This window comes from Tetrao urogallus (genome assembly GCF_951394365.1).
Source record: "Tetrao urogallus genome assembly, chromosome: 2".
Classification (NCBI taxonomy): domain Eukaryota; kingdom Metazoa; phylum Chordata; class Aves; order Galliformes; family Phasianidae; genus Tetrao; species Tetrao urogallus.
In genome coordinates this window covers 107,653,285-107,671,752 of record NC_136814.1, presented here as the reverse complement: position 1 = coordinate 107,671,752, position 18,468 = coordinate 107,653,285, and the positions used below count along the sequence as shown (strand labels likewise).

The 18,468-nt window shown below is 42.1% G+C and overlaps 1 protein-coding gene across 1 annotated transcript; it reads right to left on the bottom strand.

Annotated features, from left to right (window-relative positions):
• Positions 1 to 496: 496 nt before the first annotated feature.
• MMUT (methylmalonyl-CoA mutase) lies at positions 497 to 18,455 on the bottom strand (the record flags this gene model as incomplete). The annotated part of the gene is given in 14 exon segments (XM_079550727.1): positions 497 to 625; positions 1,865 to 2,032; positions 2,120 to 2,267; positions 4,389 to 4,520; positions 8,464 to 8,579; positions 8,948 to 9,063; positions 10,098 to 10,209; positions 11,932 to 12,180; positions 12,963 to 13,134; positions 13,870 to 14,027; positions 14,723 to 15,090; positions 16,620 to 17,031; positions 18,301 to 18,327; positions 18,330 to 18,455. Coding segments are annotated over 14 exon segments (2,433 nt in total).
• Positions 18,456 to 18,468: the final 13 nt, after the last annotated feature.

The following is an 18,468-nucleotide window of genomic DNA, read 5'->3' as shown; positions in this document are numbered from 1 at the left end:
AAACTATGTTTATCTACTTACTTATTTCTAAAGTGAGCTGAGTCTGATTAACATTAACACCAAAGTGCTGCTTAAGTCAATCACATCTCTGCTGAACTTTAGTAATTTTGCCTGAAGACTCCCATGCCTGCCAAATGCATGATTCCAAAATTCAAATGGTTATCTGGATGCAAAAGAGGTCAACCAAAGAGCTTGAGCTGATATTTTATTTATCAGTGTATCTAAAAAAGGAAAAAAAAAAAAACACCAAACCAACAGCAAACCCACCTCCTTCCCTTGATTCCTTGAATTAATAGTTTCAGAGATAAATTTTTTTTTGTGGGTAAATACATAAATAATCCTCAAGCAGAACAAGCAGAGAATTTACAACTTTCTTAGAAAGCACAAAGCACCAGGTCGTGGGGAACCAAAGGAACGTGGCTGGCCGTCCTTCGCTGATGATTACATTCCCAAAGTGATTAACGTAAGGCTGGGTGAATAGTGCTGCATTTCAGCATTACATGGACTGCTGCCTCTTCTCCAGGCATTTCTCAATATCATCCAATACCTGGACAGCTGCTTTAGGAATACGAGTCCCTGGGCCAAACACTTTGGTAACACCAACTTTAAGCAGGAAATCATAATCCTGTCCAGAAAGAAATGTGAGATCTTTAGTTAACAGTGCAACAGAAAATCGACCTTCACAGTGACTGTATGTGCCGGGCCTGAGAAAATATGCATCAACTCCCCAAGAGGCAACAGAGCATCAAGGGAAATGACAAAAATATACAGTAACTGGAGGAATAAAGAAATACTAAAAAGCATCTACAACAAGGGTCTTATTTGTTTATCATCAGGCTAATATCAGAAGTCAAATGGATGCGACCCTGAATAACCTAAATTTGATCTACCTTCGAATTTTGAAAATGCTGCTTTGAACAAAGGCTTGGAATAGGTGACTGGCTGCTCATGGTCCCTGCAATCTAAGTAACTCTGATGTTATAGTCAGCCTGAAATTCTGAAGTGATTGGAGAAGCAGTTATCTAGCCTCTCTCACTTCTACACAGTATATTCTACATGTCTTTCAGCTACAGGCTAGTGATATCCTAATGGACAGAACATAATTTGTCTCTTAGAAAAATCCTAGGAGATTGGTACATTTTAAAAGTCTGTCCATCCTGAACTATGTACCTGACTGGTTAGAGAAGGAAAATGTCAGGGAAAAGGAAGTTAAAATAAATTTGTATGCAAAATCAGTCTGAATCTAGATTCTCTCTCTAGAATCTGTCTCTCTCTAGACAGAAGACAAACCTAGGGATGTTACTGCCGGGCAAATTCTAGATGAGCTAAAGAAAACTGTAGGAAAAAGACACAGATCTGACTGCGAGGGAATCCAGCAAGCTTAGGAGGAATAGTTAATGAGAGGGACTAAGCCTGATGACAGAGAACAACAGGAGAAGCTAACTAGAGAATGAGATGTGCAGCCTGCAGCAGCACTATCAGCCATAACTCTTAGTCACTGTGCCTCTTCAGAACCATTACTGAAAGTAATAAGTTCCTTTCAGATGGGAGCTAACCTTTACCAGCATTATGCAAGGTACTGGTAATTGAAACTAACAGAACATGAAAAACACTTCCCCGAGGCTAGTCTCCTCACAGCAGAACTTAATATTCCATCCAACAAACAACGTAAGTTAAACCAGGACATGATGCACAGAAAGCTCTATCAACAAGACGTGACAGCACCGTGTGACCTTCCTGCAGATCTGTGCTGAACCTGGTGATGGCACCCAGCAGCCTTCAGTGCTGCATGTCACCTCTGACATTCAGAGCACCTAAGAAACAGCTCAAACTAGCACAGGTGGAGATGATGCTGGTGCATTACCTGGGGTGGGATGACACCTCCGCATATGACAAGAATGTCTGGGCGGTCGAGGGCATCGAGTTCTTTGATGAGTTCAGGCACGAGAGTTTTATGACCTGCTGCCAGTGTGCTCACACCAACACAGTGCACATCTGCATCAACAGCCTGCTGGGCCACCTCGCGAGGAGTCTGTATGGAAAGAGGATTACACACAGCTAACTGCCCCGGCCTGGCTGCTGAAGGACGTGGGATTGAACACTGCTCAGTCAGTCATACCTGGAAGAGGGGACCTATGTCCACATCAAAGCCAATGTCTGCAAATCCTGTAGCAATAACTTTAGCTCCTCTGTCGTGGCCATCTTGGCCCATCTTTGCAACCAGTATCCGGGGCCTGCGCCCCTCGCGATCCATGAACTTGGTAACTCTGATGGAAAGCATGAATGACATCACTGTCAGTCACTGAGATTCACCAGAAGCATTTCCACAAATCTGAAATAAAAGCACTAGCTGCAATTGCAGCATAATTTCTGTACTTCAAATAAAAGGATCTTCCAAGTCATCATTCGCTTATGTAGTTGGCACAGCTATTGTTATGTGATTACTAATCCATTCCTTGTATTTACTATTCGGAACAATAAAATATTCTTTTTTGAAGAAAACCACTACTTTTCTGCTTTGCAATGGTAAAAATACTGCTTTCTATGAGGGTTTAATGAGCTGAATAACCATCAACTTAAACACAACTCTTAGATTTTAAGAATAATTATGAGCATTTAGTTCAAAAGGTTGAAGCATGGCACAAGAAGTGCTGTGCAGTAGTACATCACTATGCAGGAGCACAGAAAAAGATTAGTACAGCTTCCATTCTGTGTGTGTCCAGTGCCTCCCTTCTGCTTAGTGACAGTTCAGATGTCTGTTGAATTACAAGTGACTGTGTAACCACAGCCTCCGAGATTCATCTGTCACCTTACCTCTCATTATCCATGTACTGCCAGTATCTATCCTGGAGCAGGAAGCAAAGACAACTGTTTCTCAGAAACATTGCTAAAAGGAGTTTTTTAATATTGCTTATAGTGTTCTCAGTACTCTTTTAAATGATGGAGCTGTATGGACTTGGTGCATCTCGAAACCAAATGCTGACTTGACTGGGTTAGTCACTGTAGGAATCCATGGGTTTAGTTTGGGGGAAAAGAATGACTCGAGACAAAGCATTTATCAGCACAGAATTAAACAGCCTCAGTAGATTGTGCTAGGAGCAGAAAATGCATCATGTGAGAGCAGTAAATAAAGCACTCGCACAGTTTAGAAGTGAATTCTATCACAGGAGCTGAGAGAAGAAGAAGACTAACCAATCTTCTACTTGAGGATCTGGAGGAGTTGGGCCTGCCTTCTGTGTTCCTAAGTTCCAACCAGTAAGTATCTGCATTAATTTGTGAAGTCTTACAATTTTTCTCTCTGTTCTGTTTTCTATTCCATATTTTTATTTTCTTATTACCCACAAGCTCAATCCTAACAGAAACAGTTTTTTGGTGCTCCAAGACTACCTAAGGCAGTACACCCCAAGACTTGAGTTAAGAGAGGGGCAGGTGTGAAATTTCACTTTTGAAGGCCTGTGCAAAAGTGGCTTGTAGCAAAGTTACTTTCAATACCATGTACACTAGCTGGTTCACATGAACTTTGACATAATGGCAGATGCAAAAAAGAAACTACTTCTTGATTCTCAAGGAATAGGTTCAGCTTCATGTAAAGGCTTAATGATAAATACTTACATTCAAAAGAAACATTTGAAATAAGAGAAGACTGTGTGATCTGCCAGCACAATGACCTTTCAATTAGGCTAAACATCAGCACTGTGAAGCCATCCAAAAATTCCCTTTCAAGAGATCCCATAACTCTTTAATGTATAATACCCAACAGAGCAGGGACACATCAGCCCATATTACATCACTGCCCACTGTAACAATTCAGCCTCTTCACTCAGGAGAACAGCAGCAAAGGCAGAAGCTGCCAAAAGGCACAAATACTCACTGCTTTCACACATATTGCCATCTTCTGATGTTTTCTCCCTAGTGACATGACAAAGTAACAACCATAGACAGGAAGTTTTAGGTTGATATCCAGGCAGATTTTAGCCTTACAATTTTAGGAACAGTAAAGAACGAAGCTGCAGGGACAATTTTTGGGCAGCTCAAAACCAGGTTTTACTAATAGGAATAATTGGAAATATTTGTAGACATTACTGTCACACAGTCTTCAGACAAAGCAAACCAGTGTGTGGGGATTTCAGACAGTGTTTCTCAGCTTTTTAACCCTACGACTACCACATCTGTTTCAACAAAATCCTCAGAGCAGAAAACCATGTCAGTGTTAGTTCAATTAACTGATGACTTCTGTCCTATGGCAGTTATTTTTTCTTACCCTGCTTACTGGCTTACAGGTATGGGAATGCCCACGCAGGTGGTTTGTTATGGGGCTTTTTTAAGGCACAGTAGCACGGAAACCTAATGTGAGCCCTGTGCTTGGCTTCCTGCAAAGCCCTTCTCACCTGTTGATAGCATGAAGGATTTCATCGCTCTCCCCAAACTCCTGTCGGTAAGCTCCGCTCACCATTCGGTCACTGGCTTTGTGCTCCCCAAACACCTTCTTCATTGCATCTGTTATTTCTCCAACGGTGCACCTAAGATGCAGAAACAAAGTATTGATGCTATCAGGAGGCTTACATGGAAACAGAATACAGAAATAACTGGCAGCAGCCCAACTGTTTGCCTTGCTGCAGGAGCAAAAAAATCAATTACACTCGCTTCCCCTGTGGCCCTGCAACTCTGGATGTCTGACTTGCATCTCACTACTGGAACATGCAAGAGTATTTTTAAGAAAATACTGTTCTGCTGATGTGAGAAGTGACTTTACATATGACAAGGCAGCTGGGACTGTTACATGGCAAAATACTGAGGAAATTAAATCAAGTTTTCTCACCTGGGAATTTTTTAATGCTCAGCTTGCAGGATTCTGCATTTGGACTCATATACTAAAAGTCAAAATATATATATCAAGAAAATAAAAAAAAGAAATAGTACACACACAAAAGCAGACTGCAACCTAACTCGTTTACTGGAATTTGTTTCTCTTGACTTTGCTGTTTATATTTTAGTACTTCTTATCTGCTTCTAGCATAGCTATTTTATTGACCGAGATTTCCATGCGAGTAACAAGCTTTGTTTGCTACTTGAGACACTGTGTGTGCTAGAAATAATACACGTTTTACTGCTATAGCACAATTGCCAGAAGCAAACCAGGCTGTGCTGCCTTCTCATACAAACAAATGAAACAACAGCTTGTATTACAAAGCATTTAAAATCTTGTGCTTAATGGATTCCACCCTTCCGTGTAAAATCTCACATGCAGAACTGTCCCAGAAAGACAACGCTGTGTTCTAATAACAATTGAGCCTACAACCAAATGCTGAGGAAAGGAGTCTACTTAGAAGGGGAAAACAGCTGTGGAGGAACAGCAGTTCACTTAGCTGCATCACAACAAACTGCTTCCTTGTGGTATGAAATGAACTGGGAGCTGGCACCATATGCCAGCATGCCACCGAGCTCCTGATGAAATATATCATCAGTAATGATCAGTCAGACAAAATATGTTATCACCTATAAGCTGCTCTTAGGTGAGATGAGGTACTCGAAAGGTTTTAATACAAATGACTCAAAGGACATTTGGTGCAACTTCTTGTCCATATACCTTCACAAGAGGATGACCAATGAACTGCAGGCAGGTTTCCTTTTGCTGTTTGCATTTCAGATCGGTTCTGTGTGATGCCCACCTTACACAGTCTGCCACACAGCCAGTAGAACAGATGGATTTTCGCTGTATTAACTGGATCCCCTGTACATCTCAGAGAGGTATTTTACTTCCCGTGGCTGCCCAGCTATTTTGCTACTCTGTCACTGGCTCACATGCAGCATACTCAGCAAACTTAACAGTAGTTATAATCTAAAGCTACATTAATGTGAAATGGCAGAAACAGCAAAAATCCTATCTTGAGCATGTAAGCAAGATCTCTAATGCATATCCCTGAAGGTGGTCTCTTATTTTGAGGTATCTGTCTTCAGGTTCCCCGCTTTGCCTCGAAAATAGCAGCAAGCTGGACATGCAGATTTTTACTCATGTTACAGACAAAGGCTTCATCTTTTTGTCATTTCCCCTCCCCCTTTACCTTCTGGAGTTATATTTTGAAAGTTCTCTGCTCTTACCCACAGAATCACAGAATCACAAGGTTGGAAACGACCTGCAAGATCATCTAGTCCAACCACCCTCCCATTCCTATCAGTGCCACAAGCTACTAAACCATCTCTCGTAGCTCATTTTCTTCTTTAGCATAAGAAGGAGTCAAGTCTGGACTCCAGAAGATTATACACAAAAAAAGCAACCAATGTCAAGTAATAGATGATTTATATTATCTATAAGTTTATGGATGAACTGGACTTAGCCTGGAACTCTCTTTGAATTTATTTTATTAGTAATGCCACAGAGAGCATTAGTTACAAAGCAACCTGTCCATGACTGCATCAGAACCTGCTGACATCTCTGTGTAAATCTTCATTTCACAGCATCTGTGGGGTCTCAGAAAGCTTAGCAAGTACTACCTGTGTTACACTGGCTTTTGTTTTTCAGAATATCAAAATAATCTTGTTAATGTTACTGTTGTCTGATATTAATAAAAGAAGTAGAAAAACAGACTGCATAAGCATTAGATTAAGAGACTTCTTCAAGGCTGAACAGCAAGTCTGCAGCAGACTGATAAATAGGATCTGGAAATAGTGACTCCCTCTCACAATGCCAGACATCACAGCCTGCATCACAGCCTTGACATGGATACAGATCCTCCATAAACACTGGCAACTTACTCCTGTGAAAACTGCCTAAAGGCTTACTGTGGCAGAACACACTGCTTTCTCTAGAAAATAACAAATCTTTTTCCTTCTCTTCTTTTGCAAAAGAAACATGTATGTATAGTTTATTTGGTTTTAAACCGAAGAGCAGCGCGTGCAAGCATACCTGTGTTGTGCTCTTCTGTTCCTTCTATGCAGAAAAACAAATGAAAGTTTCAAGAGATGAAGAAACAGACTACACTGAGTGTGTTCTCTTGAAAATCTCTTTGCATGTTGCCCTATATAGAAGAACTCCTTGCTCACAGTACATACAGTGCTCTTTCAGATACTCTTTATAGAGTCACAGAATGGTTTAGGTTGGAAGGGACCTTTAAGATCACCAAGTTCCAACCACTCTGCTACAGGCAGGGACACCTCTCTCTAGCCCAGGTTGCTCAAAACTCCACGATCAGATGCCATAACGAAGTCATTCTGTGGTCACATCCCATACTTAGCCTACGTGGCTTCAGGGCAGAGATAAATTTTGTTTCACATCTGCAGCTTACAAAGCATTAATGCTTTGACAGATAATAAAAACAAGGTCACTAAGGAAAGAAACTAGCGGGTAATTTGTCAATTTTGGTACAGAAGACATGAATTCCTGGTAAATCCAACATTATCCTCCAGTGACCTCCACAGTTCAAAGTCAGGTATAGGTAGACATGCTGCTGTACAGAAATGTATTCAAAGAGTGGCTGTTAGTGTTCAAAAAAAAGAGAATGAAGAAACTTGAGAACAAGCAAGAAGGCATTCCAAACATGAGTGATTTTGGCTTGTTCATTTCTGAGGCATTTAGTTAATTAAGGAACAGACAGATATGTTGTATTCTACAGACTGATGTTTACTTTGAAGCAGAAAATAGTCTTAACAGCACCTTAGGTGAAAAAAAAAAAACCAAAGAAACCCACCCATCTTCCATTGGGTTCTAAAGGAAGCCTCACTGCTCCATTCAAGAGGATCTTTTACAGCGCTGTCTGCCTAAGGAAACATCCTCCTTCAACGATAAAAACATTTTCACACCAAGCTCTGGTGCAGGAAAAGATGAAGCAACAGACCGTGTTAGGATTGTGCACATCCCTTTTCACATCTCAGTCGCTTCTCAAGCTCCCTGACCTATGAAATGGCAGGGTGGCAGAAAAAGGCAGTTCTATCTCAAAACTGCTAAGATTCTGAGCCTGAAACAACACAACTCTTGTGTACAACATCATTTCAGATGAGATACTTCATATTCCCCTTGTTCTTCAGTAGAAATTCAAGCATAGCTTCAAGAGACTGTAAAATGCAACAGTCTTACAATATCATATGCACAAGTCTGTGTTTGCTGCCATCTCCAAAATAAAATCCGAAAGACCTCAAGACCAACCTCACTGACACCATACCCCAAAATAGTTGAAAGATGAATTACAGAATCACAGAGTGGTTTGGGTTGGAAAGGACCTCAAGGATCACGAAGCTCCAACCCCCCCGTGCCATGCAGGGCCACCAACCTCCACCTTTCAGAGCAGCCCAGGCTGCCCAGGGCCCCATCCAACCTGGCCTTGAACACCTCCAGGGATGGATGGGGCATCACAGCCTCTCTGGGCAGCTGTTCCAGCACCTCACCACTCTCATAGCAAAAAACTTCCCCCTGAAAATGAACAACCAGTTTTTAAATAGCAGCTGGATTTTCACCCTTATCTCTAATACCTTGAACGTGCTGCTTCCACTGCAAGAGCCAGGATATTGCCTTCACCTGTGGCTGCACACTGTGTTAGAGCATCAAGGCATCGCTGAGCTGCTGCGGGGTCTCTGCTGGCCTTCACCTGAAGTGCAGAAGAAAAATATTCAGCCTTAGTAAGAAATGTTATGTGCTTTGAGTGCAAAACATGGCATAGCTGTTGTCTGTCTCAGTTTTGAAATCCATATCCTCATGAGACTGTCTGAAAGGCAATGATCAACACCAAATGAACAAAAGTTAAACAAAAATGGTTTTGTTGCTACTTCGTTTCCTGGGGGGTTTCCATCACTCTACTGAAATTAATGAACAGAAATCCAACTTCTCCACTGACAACTAGAGTGGATCCAAACAGATTTAAGGGTCATGCTTTAGGGAAGCCACATTTTCTGTAATGTTTACCTAAGTTCTATTTGCAATTGTAACAGCCTTCATTTTTAAGAAGGTATTTCCCACCTTATTAATCTTCTCAATCTGCTTGTTACGGACTGAAGAATTATCAATAGCCAGAACTTCAACTGCCTCCTCTTTTTCTAGCTGATATTTGTTTACTCCAACAATTACTTCAGAACCTATTTCCAGTGGAAACACAAAAAAATTTAGGATATATGTGCAAATTAGTGTGAAAAGACACAATGTTTATACAACAAGAACATTTTAAGCAATAAAACACAGTGCTTTCCTTTATAACATTTCAAATACTTTAAGAAATACAGGAAGGATTTAAGTCTATTTCCCACACTTTACTGTAAGAGATGATTATATGCATGAACATTCAGCACACTTAACACTGGGCAGAAAACAATTTGAAACAGAATATTTGTCTTTCAGGCTCATTTAGTAGTGACTCACTAAGACACGTTTGCTATTTTCTCTTTTTGAGTTTCCATAACTGATTCTTAAAGGACTCAACAAAAGTGTTTGTCCTCTACACTGCTTTTCTGATTTTAGCAAACAAATAAGTGAAAGCCAGCTTTGTGTATTAAAATTATTGTGTTCAAAACCTGCATTTTAGTTTTCAGCCAGTATGGACTTAGCAAGCATTTTATCTGCAGTGCTTCACAGCGTTACTCCTCTTTTCAAAGTAGGATGAAGTAATCCATCTTGGGAGAAGAAACAGGATTGTACTGATCACTCTTGACTGGTCAAGAACCTGCTTCAAATTTATACTCAAAAAAAGGTTCATCGAACTTCTTTCCTGTTCAAGTTATCCCTGCAGACCAGAAAAACTGAACAGAGGTAATAAACATACATGTACACACTCACACACATTTCCTGCACACATACATATGTGTATAAGTGTACACAGTTGCACATACACACACCTCCACAGACACTCACTGTCTGTGTTTATGTATCTATACACAAATAAAGAACTGCATCATCTCCTAATATGAAGTGACTGTTAAAATGAAATGATTTTTCTGGTCTTCAGGACAAATAAACGGCTCTCAAGGAAACGGAGCCTCTTGGCCAGATGCATTCAACACTGCCACCTGCTGGCTGTCACAGTTTTACACTCAGGAGCAGCAGTTTAAACGTACTACCTCAAAAAGAAAGCAGGAAAAAAACAAAAGTTCCCTTCTTTTGCCTTCTTGCTCCCTACCAGAGTCAATCCTGGCTTGCCTTCGGGCTGCACACTCTTCAATACGAAGTTTGGGAATTCCCTCAGCGACAGCTTTGGCCATTCCACCCATTTCTTCAATCTCCTCAATGAGCTGGGAAATGCAGAAGATGGAAAAAAAGAGGATTAGTAAGGTTCACAAAACAAGCTTTGCAGTTGCACAACCAAAACTCCATGAATTCAGTAACAGTGCAAGGCACATTCAACCACAAACAGTTGTTGTTTCCCCTTCACGAAGGACTAAAATTGGAGACCTTGATTCTGCACTGACTTTTGCCTGTCAGGTTAATGAACTAAAAAAAGCCAGGGCCATTTGCCAGATCCTGAAGACAAGTGCTGCGACATGGTCCAACTCTCATACAAAAGCCCATTCAACTCTAAACTACTGTGTTCAAACTACCTACAAAGAGTGGTCATCAGACCGTGCTTGGTACTGTCTGGAAGCATCTTAATTAACACAGTCCTAAAAGACACCTGCCAGTGCACCCCACTACAGACAGCAATCTGCTTGGTGCCAGCCCAGTGTTTGATCCTGTATTAGTTCATTAATTGATGTTAGGATTTGGCACTTTTGCTTAAAGGCAGAATCACTGTTTACCTGTAGGCTAAACACAGAATGGCTTGGGTTGGGAGGAACCTTAAAGCCCATCTAGTCCAAACCTCTCTGCTGTGGAAACCCAGGGTCCCACCCAACCTGGCCTTGAATGCTTCCAGGGTTGGAGCACCCACACTTCCCTGGGCAACCTCTGCCACTGCCTCGTTGGCTTCTGAGCAAAAAATTACCTCCTGACATCTCATCTAAATCTCCCCTCTTTTAGTTTAAACCCATTCCACCTTGTCCTATCGCTATCTGCCCATGTAAGCTGCCAATGTAAGCCCAATAAGCTGCTCTCTCTCCTGCTTATGAGCTCCCTACAAGTACTGAATGAGGTTTCCCCCAGTCTTCTCCAGGCTGAACACACCAAGCTTTCCCAACCTTTCTTCATAAGGATGCTCTAGCCCTCTGAGCATCTTTGTGGCCCTTCTCTGGATCCAATCCAACAGCTCCACATAAAGGTGGACAGTTTTATTCAGGACTGCCACCAGTCAGGCTACTCTTGGGCTATGCCTTTGACATGCAACTAATAACTGACAAATGAAATATATTATTTGAAAAAAATAAAAAAGATTCTGAATCAATAGAACAACAACAGCAAAAATTCTGCATTGGCCAAACAATTTTCTGCCTCCTTACACGGCTATAAAATTTGGCTTCCAATAACCTCTAGTTTCTAAATATGAAGCAGAGTAACACACACACAAGTAGACATCAATCAAAAAACATAGTGAGTTCTAAAAAGATCAAGTCCAACTCCTGGTTCCACATAGGATCATCCAAAAAATCAGCCCACGTCTGAGAGTGTTGTCCAAACACTTCTGGAACTCCAGCAGGCTTGGTTCCCTGGAGATCCTGTTCTGCATGTACCTAAGTAGGATGGTTTGATCATTTCTTCTTCAGACTCCCCATTTTTTTTCTTTAAACATACACAGAAAACACAGATTCTCTAAAATTAGGAGACTTCAGAGTGCAAAATATTTTCATTATCTGTCCTACAATGAAATATTTCCTTTCTGAAGGTAGTCTGCTGAAATGCTGATGCATCTCTCTCAACACTGTATATACACTTTTATAAAGTTCATCTACAAAAGAAAAACCACTGAAGATTAAGGGTTAAATAATTCCTCCCTAAGAAATTACCAAGATATGAACAGTCATCTCTCAAAAATTCTATAGCTGCAATTTTCCTACAAAACATAAAACGGCGTGCAAACCAACCTTCAAAGCAGCCTCATAGACATCATTGGTGAGGCACTCCATCAGGTAGGATCCCCCCCAGGGGTCTGCCACTTTTGGAATCCCTGACTCCTCCTGTATTATGATCTGTGTATTGCGAGCAATGCGAGCACTCTTCACTGTAGGCAAACCCAAAGCTTCATCAAATGAATTTGTATGCAGTGACTGGGTGCCTCCAAACACTGCAGCCATTGCTTCAATTGTAGTGCGAATAACATTGTTAAAGGGATCCTGGAAAGAAAAGGAAGGTTCTAAAGGTCAAAGCTTCTGGCACAGGGCTGAGGTATATTGATTTCACAAACACTGCTGCACATAAATGATTGCAAAATTCCCAACAGAAGAACTGTAATCGTACCAAAAGCTGAAAAAATGGGAGACATCCAATGAAATGGATGTATCGCTCAACACTATTTCAGGCAAAGAGATTAATCAATAAAGCAAGCCAGAATTATTGATGTACAATGAAATCGGTCACAATAATAAAGCAAAGCTCAATGGATATCGAGTTGTGTTACAAATAATTAATTCAAAGTAGAGACGGTGGAATCCCTCCACCCCAGAATACCAAAGTCTCAGAGCACATTTGGAGAACAGGTCACGAGTCAAGATCCATTTTGGAGCCACATATGTTCAGTAATTTCTCTAATGATAGTATTACACAAAGGTTGGAGCCACTGTTGAAATTTGCTTGTAGCAAATTCACAGATACATCAGTGGATGCAACAGATAATCTGGAGTAGTATGCACAAAAAGCAAGTCAATACCACAAAATGCAATTTTAGCATTTAGGTTAAGATTTTTCTCGGCTTTCTTCAGACATTTCAACAGCTGCATTGAGTGCAGAAACCTTCAGAGTAAAAGAAGAACTATCATGATCCTCACAGAGGGGTAACTGGGTAACCTGTGCCCTAAGCCAGTGAAGAATCACTCAATGCAGATGCCTGTAACAGCCCTCTTTAAGATATACACCACGAGAACATATTTTAATTAGGAAATAGAGTACAATTCCTAACCTGCTCAGTGAGTGACCAGCCTGAAGTCTGACAGTGAGCTCTAAGCAGCAGAGATTTGGGATTCTTGGAATTGAACTTTTTCTCTATCAAGTGAGCCCATAGCTTCCTCCCTGCTCGAAGCTTAGCTATTTCCATATAGAAGTTCATGCCAATTCCCCAGAAGAAGGAGAGCCTGTAATAAGAGTACAAAAACAGGATAAAACATTAAACCAATCTAAAAACTCAATTTCAGTAAAGGACAAGACCTACAGCAAGGCCCCCGATTAATTTAATTTTACAGATTCACGTGAAGTGATAGGAATATTCCTGGACACTGCTGCCATTTGCTACAGAAGACACACATCTATGCCAATAAGCAGTCTTTGAAACAAGGTAACTGCAGGCAAACTGCCAGTGGTTATGGCTTCTGGAACTGCTAAGATGTGCCCTGGGTCTGATGAGGGGGAGCCCTGGGGGAAGAAGAGCTCCAGCACATCACTAACACAGACACTGGCACTGCAATGCTGGGGAAAGATGCTGGACACACTGTATGTGTGTGGTTATTGCTCACAAACTACTTAGGAGCAGAAGTCACTCTGCAGTCCTAAAGCTATAACTCCATTAGAACCTCTTTCAACAACTGCTTAGAGACCCTCTCACTGATTCACAAACCAACTATTACAACAAGCCTGGGCAATGCTTGGGCTTGTAAATTAGTTTTATTCGGTCCATTAAAACAGATGTAGTCTGGACCAGCTAAATATTCTTTTTGTTTTGGTTTGGTTTTTTTGTTACAAAGTTTCAAAGGTAGTAAAATATATTTGCAGCAAGAGCCTTGCAAATATTACTTGCACGTGTAGAAATCCTGAAAAAGGTTAAAATTCAACTGTAGGAACTTTACCCAAAATGAGTTTTGTATTTAGCTCACCTTGGTGCAAACTCATCAATGGTAAGGCCGGCTTTCAGTCCAGTTCTGCAGTATTCCAAGCCATCTGCTATAGTATAAGCCAATTCCAGAATGGTATCAGCTCCTGCCTCTTGCATATGGTATCCACTGATTGAGATGGAATTAAATTTTGGCATATACTGCAAAAATAAAAAAACGTGTATTACAGCAGAAGGGAGGAGAAAACCTGAGAGTTGTGCTGACAACACTCACAAATAATCCACTATTTGTAGATTGCAAATACAACATGCTAACTGTTCTTTTCAGATGTTTATTTCGCATACATTCCCATGCTTTTACTACTTCTCAATATTTGTTGTGCTTTATTTATTATTTCTCATCGTCACTCTCTTCCTCAAAGTGTCCCAACTCTCCTATGAAAATGCAACTCAAAAAACAACTGGTAGCACTGAACTTCCAGGCATAAATCAAGGATTCACCCTTTTCCTTATCTGCTTTCTATGCTTTATTTCACTGAAGAAGGCCTTTAGGTTTTCTACCTCCTTGCTCCTGCTAACAGCTGAATAATGCTTCTTAACTATGTGGCTTCTCCCCCTGCACAACAAAAAGCCTCTCTACTCCTTGTATCCAAGTTTCCTGCTGTCTTTTCAGGCTTGTCTGATTTGGATTTGAATTTACTTAATCCTAACATTTATAAATGTTTGCAAATGATTTGAGACCTTAATTTGTCTTGATCTGTCTTCCCATCTTCTTCCACAACCTCATCTTTGTTCACTATGACAGGTCTTTCTGTTCTCTGCTTCGTTCTGCAAAGCCCCTCATAAATAGTCAACCAAGTACAAAAATGAAGTAAACACACTTAAACAATGAATACCTTTGAGGTGTACTGGAAGATGTCAGCAATAATCCTCATTGATGGCTCTGGAGGGAAGATGTACGTGTTTCGGACCATGAACTCCTTCAGTATGTCGTTCTGGATTGTCCCTGTCAGCTTGGCCTGAGGCACTCCCTGTTCTTCCCCAGTTACAATGAACGTTGCCAGCACAGGGATGACTGCCCCATTCATTGTCATAGAAACTGACATTTTCTCTAAAGGAATTCCATCAAAAAGGATTTTGGTGTCTTCTACCGTATCGATGGCAACTCCAGCCATTCCAACATCACCTCGAACTCGTGGGTTATCTGAATCATAGCCACGATGGGTGGCTAAATCAAAAGCAACAGACAATCCCTGTTGGCCAGCTAAGTGAAGAAAAGAAAAAAAAAAAAAGGAAAAAAAAAGATTCAGAAGTGTTAAACAGCTGCATTAGAACTGGATCTCAACTCTTTGAAAGGATAGGTAACAGCAGGAGAAGCGGAAATGGTTTGAAGTTGAAGGAGGGCAGACTGAGGTTGGATGTCAGGGGAAGTTGTGTGCTGTGAGAGTGGTGAGGTGCTGGAACAGCTGCCCAGAGAGGCTGTGATGCCCCGTCCATCCCTGGAGGTGTTCAAGGCCAGGTTGGATGGGGCCCTGAGCAGCCTGGTCTGGTATTAAATGTGAAGGCTGGTGGCCCTGCATGGCACAGGGGGGTTGGAGCTTCGTGATCCTTGAGGTCTCTTCCAACCCGGGCCATTCTCTGATTGATCTAATTTTATTCAGTTTATTTTCCACCACTCAGGTTTGTACAGTAAACCCATTTTTTGTTGCTTCCTGCTCAGATTTCTCCCAAGTCATCTAATAAATGGTGATTTTCAACTTGAAAAGCTTAGCTGACCAAATGTATTACTGAGCCACAAATTATAAATGTGTATACACAGGTAGTATCAGGGTTTGCAAACAGAAATACTGCTTAGCTGGAAACACAGTGTGATAAATCACACCACATTAACTTCTCTTTACTACAAATAAAACATATGAATACAGACCATTGCCGTGGCTCAAATGACATATGCAGTGAGAGAAAATTGTCCATACAGAGCAGGGAACCAGACAGTTAGAGCTCCTTGTTGCTGAGATGTGGAACCAGTACCTGAAACTCTACAAATCCCAGACATCCATCAGCACTGCAGCTCCTGAAGAAACTACACTTCATTCCTTTGCCAATCAGCTTCTTTATCATCAGCAGAACTCTTAGCTGTCAGATATCAGCCTCTATTGCTCACTTAAAAACTAGTGTTAGCCCTGAAGTACAGTGACAACTTTCAGCTGTAAGAGAGAGCAGACTCAGAGACTTTTACAAGTGAAAATACCTAATAGTGCTGCAAAGCAAAACCCTCTGCAGAAATACTGGGGAAACTGCTCTCAAGTAATGAAAACACCAATCTTTTATGAAGCTGGCCTTACTAGTGCAGCACAAATGCCACAACACGTATGTATTTATGTGAGTTTAAAACTGACAATACGAGATGGGAACCCAAGATGCCAGAACGAACTGATCTCAGAAACCTAACTGACCAAGCTCAGATTTTTTTTGTCTCTACAAGCTACTACATGCTCACAAAATAAGAGTGAACGTTCCATGAACTCTCTACTCTTTGGACCCTGGGATGCTGCCAAATTTTGTCAGCGTCAAGTCAAAGTAGCAACAGATAGCATTTAACTTGTTCATCTTTCCATCTCAATAGTAAAATGAAGTAAAGAGAGTTTCAGAAACGATCCAGTACCATTGGGAAGAACCCGTCAGAAATGAAAACTCACAGGGCTTCATAATCACATTTGCCATACAATTCTTCATGTGAATGTTTCCTATTGTTTAGCTCGGTGATGTCTCCTCCCAGCACAGCTGTCTTACCTTTAATGTTGTCCTTGTAGAACCTGTTGCTCTCCTCCACAGTGCTGAAGCCAGCATACTGGCGGATGGTCCACGGCCTGTATGTGTACATGGTTGGGTAGGGTCCGCGAGTGAAAGGTTTCACCCCTGGCAGCTCCTCAGGAAAGTCTTCTGTGTCCCTTTTAGAGTACAAGGGCTTGATGTCGATCCCCTCTGGGGTATGCCAAATTAAATCCTTTGGATTCTTGCCTTTCAGCTGCTTTTCAGCAAGGGCAGCCCATTCAGGGTGCAGTGGCTGACGGTGCAGTGAGCGCCATGTGAGCCTGCAGGCTGGAAGCTGTGTTGGGCAGAAGCAACGGCAGGACTGCAGGCACAGAAGAGCATCCTTGGCTCTCAGCATGTTTGACCCAATGGGTGGCCAGTATGGTGTGAGCTGAAGGGATTAAAACCACATATTTCACCTTATCATATAAATCTGACATGGGAGAAGTGTGCATGACAGCTCAAGCAATTTGCTAAAGCCAAAACAATTACTCAGGAATAAACAAAAGCATATTATTTACTTCTTGATTTGACAGACATCCTTTTCCCTTCCCATTCAATCAGACAGCGCAAAATAGAGTTGAGGAAAAATCCTACATTTTCTTCTAGCAAGGGAAGACATTCCTGCAACTCATCTACAGCCACACATGAAATACGTAATTTATTTTGGCCCCTAAACAACACCATCATTAACCAGCCAGTGAAAGTCATAGCATCACAGAATCATTAAGGTTGGAAAATCCTCACTAATTATCGAGTCCAACCCATCACTACCACGCCCATGAAACCATGTCCCTATCTGACACATCTACACGGTTCCTGAACACCTCAAGGGACAGTAACTCCACCACTTCCCTGTGCAGCCTCTTTCAATGTATTACCACTCTTCTGGAGAATAAATATTTCCTAATATCCAACCTGAATCTCCCCTAGTGCAACTTGAGGCCATTAGCTCTTGTTCTTATAGCTGCCACCTGGGAGCAGAGGCTGACACCCACCTCACCACAACCTCCCCTCAGTGAGTTGTAGAAAGCAATAAGGTCTCCCTTGAATCTCCCCTTCTCCAGACTGAACAATCCCAGATCCCTCAGCCACTCCCCATAACACCTATGCTCCACATCCCTCACAGATCTGTTGCCCTACTTTGAACACGCTCCAGGGCCTCCATGTTTTTCTTGCAATGCGTGGCCCACAACTGAACACAGTACTAGAGCTTTCAGCATTCATTTGACCAAATAGGAATCAACTCTTTCAAAGGGTTGATAACTGCAGGACAAGGGGAAATGGTTTGAAGTTGAGGGAGGGAAGATTGAGGTTGAATGTCAGGGGGAAGTTCTGTGCTATGAGAGTGGTGAGGTGTTGGAACAGCTGCCCAGAGAGGCTGTGATGCCCCGTCCATCCCTGGAGGTGTTCAAGGCCAGGTTGGATGGGGCCCTGGGCAGCCTGGGCTGCTATGAAATGTGAAGGCTGGTGGCCCTGCATGGCACAGGGGGTTTGGGGCTTCGTGATCCTTGAGGTCCCTTCCAACCCAAACCATTCTGTGAAACCCCATTTCCTCACATACACCTACCCAGGCAGCAGACACCACAAAGTTCCGTTTGGTCCCACAGCCCGCCCTATACACACCCCTTCAGCGGCCAATAGGAGTGAGGACGCCGATTTGAGGCGTCCCTGAGGGCTCCCAGCCCTATTCGGCGGGGAGAATGGGAGAACTGGAAGGATCGGGACAGACCCCAAAGCCACCCCGGCCCCTACAGCCCCGCTACCTGCTGTCAGCCCCCTCACGGCACCCGCACCTCTCGCAGCACTGCGCATGCGCGTCGAGAGG